At 42.9% G+C, this 6662-nt stretch overlaps 1 protein-coding gene across 1 annotated transcript; it reads right to left on the reverse strand.

Moving 5' to 3' along the window:
- Positions 1-1063: 1063 nt before the first annotated feature.
- Positions 1064-6429, reverse strand: LOC119303756 (probable methylenetetrahydrofolate reductase). The gene is made up of 12 exons (XM_037580895.1): positions 6131-6429; positions 4896-5078; positions 4688-4748; positions 4518-4600; positions 4151-4324; positions 3535-3708; positions 3361-3461; positions 3156-3267; positions 2620-2700; positions 2341-2518; positions 1795-2129; positions 1064-1394 (listed from the first exon to the last, which is right to left on the reverse strand). The coding sequence occupies exons 1-12, from the start codon at positions 6347-6349 to the stop codon at positions 1311-1313; spliced, it is 1785 nt and encodes a 594-aa protein (XP_037436792.1). The 5' UTR covers positions 6350-6429; the 3' UTR covers positions 1064-1310.
- Positions 6430-6662: the final 233 nt, after the last annotated feature.

Raw genomic sequence — 6662 nt, forward strand, 5'->3', positions numbered from 1 at the left:
TTTCGTATGCTGTTTTTTGAGTCCCGTCGGCATTTTGTATATTCCCGGAGATTTGTAACTTTCAAAAAATATGCAAATTTTATAGTTTTAACCTAAATACTCTTCTCCCCCACGGGGTATGGTATCTCTTCGATCATATCTTCACATCTAAAACCCATTTTTATTCCCCCACACTTCCTTGCCCACATTTGAGCTATTCTTGGGGAGTAGGAGGGGCAAGTTGAGATCCAAGTATTCGTCCTCTTTTGGCTGATGAAAGATTTGTGCAAGTTTCCAAGACTTTGATTTTTTTTTACTCTTGGAGGTTGTAGGTAAACTTTAAGGCCAGGGTCAATTTGTTCGGTTCGTGAGAATTAGAGATGGGGAACGAGAGTTGTGGGTGAGGGGATTAAAAGTCCATTAATTGTTTAGAGGGAATGGAAGTTTAAGTGAGAAGAGAAATGAGAGTTGGGGAAGTCAACTCCATCCGATTTGTGGGAATGGCCTTGTTAATTTGTCGTTAGGCTCCATCCCAAACTAATTTTCATGATGTACCCAACAAAGCAAAAAATATATTTCCTCCAACAAAGATAGCTACCCTTTCGCCAAAAAAACAACAACAAAATCATACAGAAATTAGCTTCCCTCCAAGGAAATGAACTTAGAGATCATCATCACTCATGCCAACTTTACTTCTTCCTATCTCTTATTACTTTTATAACTAATTTAGGTTGCTAAATTGCTTATCATATATGATCAGTTAGTTACATTTGCAGAGAACTTATAATTCTACAAATATCTAAAATCAGCTGCAAAACGTTCGTAGTCGTCTGTTCAAGCCCCCCTCTCTCCCTAGTTGACATCTTCAATCCTTCATAGATGAGTGGTTCTCATTTGAAATTACTCCCTCCGTTCCTAAATACTTGTCTTTCTAGGCATTTCAACAAATGACTACATAAGCAAAATGAGTGAATCTACACTCTAAAATATGTCTACATACATCCGTATGTAGTAGTCATTTGAAATGTCTAGAAAGACAAGTATTTAGGAACGGAGGGAGTATAACCCAAGTAATGAACTGAGCTTCTGTCGTGGCAGTAAACTGTATTACCACGTATATACATTAAAAAGGCTTCAACTCATCATTGGGTAAAATAAACCTAGGTAACAAATAAGCTAGACAAGTGGAGAGACTGCACACGAAGGAACACAGATAGAAAATTCTTATTCATAGAGTGGTTTGGATAAATCGACAGAAATCACGACAAATCATATTACAGGACTCTAGCGAAGGGCGGTCAAACGCAGCATACTGTAAGGTCTCATCGAAATTAGATCTCCTTGAATGCAGCAAAGAGGTCCCCGCTGATGTAGTCATTGTCCACGAGGCTGACCAAGTAATAGCTCTTCTGAATCTGCAAGTGAAGAGCAAGAAAGATGTCAGCGAAACCCCTAGAGATATATTATCTGCTTGATGTGGTATCGACATTATCTTTGCAGCATTTCATAAATAGCAATATATCGGAGTGTCGGTGGAACTTAGGTACAGTAGATGTGTTATATTATGGTGGCCAGGTGGAAATGGTTAGATTATGGTTCAGAGAGCATGTGGTACCAAAACAATTGTCATATCTCTTAGTGTTAGCTGATTGTCTGAAAGGTGTTTCTCTATTCTAAAGACAAGTTTTTAGCAAAAGCTGCGAGATATCAAGACTTGTACTACCTATTAGCTAAATGCAAAGCATTTATGTGCACAAAAAGTTTCTTTGAGCCTGTTACTAGCGCAAGAAAGAGCGATGGGCGAGCTGAAAGTACCTGCTCTAGCAACTCCCTGGACGAGTCGCCCTCTGGGAACAGGCAGGCCCATCCCCTGGACCAGATCTCAAACGCTTCATCTTTCCAGACCATGAAGCTCGCTGAGTCAACGACGGTAGGCTGGATGATCTCCTTGCCGGGGAACACACCCCATGTGACAGCATTCACGGCGTTCGCAGGGATGTTTGAGATCGATTCCCCTTCCTTGTTCACGGCGATGTACGTGAGGGAAGGGAATGCCTTGCTCTTCTCGATGAGTTGGCCCAGCTTCTCCTTAGCGCAGAAGAATTCGACGTAGGCCTTCTGGTAAACATAGCCTCCTGGGCCGCCCCATCCTGCAGAACAGAACAAAAATAAAGCAGGTTTGGTAAGGCACACACCATACAGAGCGGCAGAAAAACTAATGACCCAAGGATGCAAAGAAAGCATTACTAAAACAAGGATTGAAGGGTTTTATTTATGTCTGAGAATATCATCTCTGCCTAAACCTTCCTCCCAGCAGTACCAGAAGAAGACCAAGCATACAGCAAAATAGATTTGACGTACCAACACTAGGAGACTCAGATTTCTCTGCATTTACAGCAGGTTGGCTGTTGATGGTAAGGAAACCCTTTGAGTTAATCTTCACCAGCTGATCGTCAATTATCGTCGTCTCGGGTTGAAGACCATCTAACTCAGACCATGGGCTGCTTTTAAGTTTTCCTTCACAGAAGTTCACGAACCGCTGTAAGTGCGAAAGGCGGGTTAGCAAAAACATTGACACCTTGAAATTGTTTGTATGGCATACAGAGCAATAGTATTACTATCATGTAGTTCAAGAGTTACCTCATTAATGTCTTGCACAGATTTCAGTGGAACAGCCCATTCCTCTTGGAGCTTCTTACCACGTCCACGTGGCCGTGTGAACTGTGAAAGAGCGGATATGTTATCACATACAACTATAACTTTATGAAATTTAAATCACAAAAAAGCAGGCCCACTACTAGAGGTAATCTTTGAAACAGTGAATAACCAATGCCAAACAACTGAATTATGTTGCATGGGCAGATGGTTGAATTGGTACTAAGAAACAGATAAATGTTTCTTTTCGTACAAAACTAAGAGACAGAGCCCAGCAATAAGAGTGTTGAGCAACCAATATTTTCTGCTGAACCAATATTTCTGGATCTTATGTAAATGTTCACTATCAACTATATTTCTTTCTGGAAGACAGAGTCAGAAGTTGTATTTTTTTTAACAGAAGTATACAATTTGTATCGATTCTGGATTTAGAGTGTTATGAAGATGTTGCATCCAGTGTCTGTGCAAAACTGTTGTGCATACCATTATTGTAGACTCAAACAACAAGACAATGAAATTACCTGGTGATCATTAAGTGCACCGTATGATGGGTTCCTGGAATCACCCCACCGTCCATGTGGGTATTGATCCCAACCAGTGGTCCTTGAAATGTAACTCTTTGGTCTGTTGGCCCTGCTCAATTATATCATAGACAAGACTGAATGAGTATATGTGTAGTACTAATACTCAATCAGCTTTCACAAAGAAAAATTCAGAAAAAAATACCAGAATATAGGGCGAACATCCTCTTTGACACGGAAAACATTAGTTGGTGGCCTCCAAGGTAATGTTCTTGAAAGCTTGGACTCCTCTATTAAGCCAAGATTCTGGGAAAAAAATTTAACCGTTAGAAACTTGTCAGAAAAAAAACAATTAAATCAAGCAAGACAAGGAAATCACCATCAGAATTGCTAAAGCAGTCTTCTCCATGTTTAGTGTGTACAGGTGCAAAGTCTTGATCCCACTAGCCAAAATTTTCTTGCACATCTCAGTACCAAGGTGGATTCCATATGCTTTCACAGCCTCCTCATTGTCTTTAATAGGATCCAAGGCAGCAGTAATCTCAGCTGGAATCTGTTTTTACATTTGAAGTGGCATTCTGTTAGTACCACAATCCGAAATTCAGTAAATGAATAAAAATAAAATTCTATATATTTTATATGTTCGATGTTTGTTGGATTATCTCCAGAAAAAAGGTGTATCAGAAGCAATCCACACCTTCAGGTGCTCCCATGAATCCCAGTTCAAAATACGGTGCAAATGGCCATGGAAAATTCCAAAGAAACGAGAGCAAGGGTGCTATATTGATACACAGTCAATATAGCACAAAAGGGAGATAATGAAGGTACTATTACCTAAAACATGTCTTTTTTTCGGCCCTGTAATTTTATATAATGACCAAATAAACCAATTTGCCTTGTGTTTTGGGGAAAGATGTGAATCCAAAGGGGGGACAGACCAGATACACTTTCATCCATGTCATTACTTGTGATGGAGCTACAGCAACACACCGTACCTTAGTTTTGCAGAATCCAGTCATGCGCACAAATCCTTTGTAGTTATTTATTGGCATTATGCCAGGAACGATAGGGCAGGTTATACCAATCTGACGGCAGTCGTTCACAAACTTGAGAAAGATATCGGTATCATAGAAAAGCTGGGTGACTATAACGTCAGCACCAGCATCAACCTGCAGAGAAATGTAGATTGAGAATGAAGCTGACAAAGAGCAATTTTATGCTCAACAAGTACATAGGGTATGCAACAGGTTACATCATTAGGACATGGCCTTGCATAGAATCTTGTCCAGGCATCGATCAAGAGAGTTAGCAACCATACAGTTTTCATTTTCAACTACAAGAACCAACAAGATTGATGAGAACCTTTCTCTTCAAGTAAGCAAGATCTTTGCTATATGCTTCCTCCGTAGCACCTTCCTCGCCTAGTATTACCTCAGGGTGTGCCTCTGACATTTGAAAAACAGAAATAACAATTATAATTTGTAACATTGAAACCGTCCACCGACTGTAGAGAGAAGCTAAGTGTTGCTAACCTGGATAGCCAGCGACAGTTATGCCAAAGTAATCACCATACTTGGCTTTAATGTGCTCCACCTGCAATTGGAAAACAGAAGGCATCAGGACTAACATCTGAAATCCTAGATATCACAAGCAACAGCAATCAGCTTGCCATCATGTCCATGCCTCTCCGATGTAATAAGACTTAATTACATTCCATCTGTTGGAAGAAGAGGTGCTTACCAGATCTAGAGCACAAGAAAATCCACCAGCAACTTGAACAAATTTGTCCTGGCCATGTGGAGGATCTCCTCGAAGTGCCAGAACATTTTGAATCCCATTGGACTTGATGGTATCCAAAGCATTATCGATCTTCTCCACTGGCATGTTGGTGCATGTCAAGTGCATCATCGTTTCCACACATACCTGCAAAATAATAACATTGACATGTTAAAAGTCACCGACAATATTTATGGCAGCAATGCAAAGAATCATTGGAAATTTAAAAGAAGCTTCGGAAATTAATTTGAAATTATCCAGAGCAACATATTGGCATGACAGAATGTTCGTAGTAAACTTTAATACTATCAAATGAGTGTCTTCTTCCAAACTTGTTTAAAAACAACGGTCACTACTTGTTTAAAAACAACATGTTGGCACATTTCTCTGTCCCCAGATACACCCAACATTGAGCACATGACATAAGAAATTCAGACCACGATGCCATGAAACCCAGACAGGAAATCCTATCAAGACTCATCCCAGAAAAACTCAGAAAGCAAGTAAGCAACAAGCCCCTTACTGAGAGTGTTGACCGAGTCAGAATGGATGAACTCAGTGAGTCAATGTGGCCCAGCTCATCAAAATTACTAATCTCAATAAAACCCCTACCGTTCCATAGCTTAAATGTGCGTTGAACTAAGCATTATACAAGCATAAAAAATAATAATATACCATGTCTATAACACTCCCCTGCTCACGTTGAGGCATAAGTTAGCAATAATTGTCTCTTAAACTCAGAAAGCAAGTAAGCAATAATTCTCTCTTAAACATAATCAGTAACTAGACGACATGGAAGCAGATGAACTCCTACTTGGCACCAGTTCCATTTCATCCTAAATCAGCTGTTAGCACCAAATGCGTCCGTTAACTTTGAACTTGGAGTAAAAGCAATCTAAACTAATTACTAACCCGTCGAACTCTATGGAGACGAAGCGACAATTCGCGGAATTAAGCAAATCCGGTCATCCCAAAACCGAACATGCTTCCCAGCACCCCCTTCACGAATTACAGTGTCGCATTGCGCCTAAATCCGAGCCGGATCAAACCAGCCAAGCAAACGAATCGAACCCGGCATATCTCGCGGGCGGAAGGCGCGCCGAAACAGAGCAGAGCAGAGCGGATCAGATCAGATCGCGCGCGGGCGGGCGGGCGGGCGCAGCAGGCGGCAGTTGACGGGGCGAGGGAGACGTGCGTACCATGTTCTGCATGCGGTTGGCGATGTCGAGGGTGACGTCGGCGGTGGATCCGCCGGCGCCCCAGGTGATGTCGCAGAAGTTGGGGCCGTGCGCCACCATGCGGTCCATCCGCTCGAAGAGGTTCTCCACGCCCTCCTCCGTCTTGGGCGGGAAGTACTCGAAGGAGAAGACGGTCCGGCCATTCGCCGCCGCCTCCTGGATCTTCTCGATCACCTTCATCTTCCTCTTCCTCTTCCTCTAGAACCTTCTCCCCCACTGCTCTGGCTCTGCTAATGGCGTCGCGGCGGGCGGGCGGGCGGGTGGACGAGGGGTAGCGGTTGGTGGCGAGTGGGTTTATAGGAGATCTGACTCCACCAACCACTCCCGCTGGATGGGCGCGGCGCACCAGTGTGGCCCGCCCGCTGCCCGGTGGGGCCCGGTTGTATGCGCGAAGGTGGTTAGGTGTGGCGCTTGTGGGACGGGTGCAGGGATGTTGTGGTGGGGCGGGTGCACGGTCCCCCGGCGTCGCTGTCCTGCACCGACCCAAATGTGT

Source organism: Triticum dicoccoides, chromosome 5A, assembly GCF_002162155.2.
Source record: "Triticum dicoccoides isolate Atlit2015 ecotype Zavitan chromosome 5A, WEW_v2.0, whole genome shotgun sequence".
Classification (NCBI taxonomy): Eukaryota; Viridiplantae; Streptophyta; class Magnoliopsida; order Poales; family Poaceae; genus Triticum; species Triticum dicoccoides.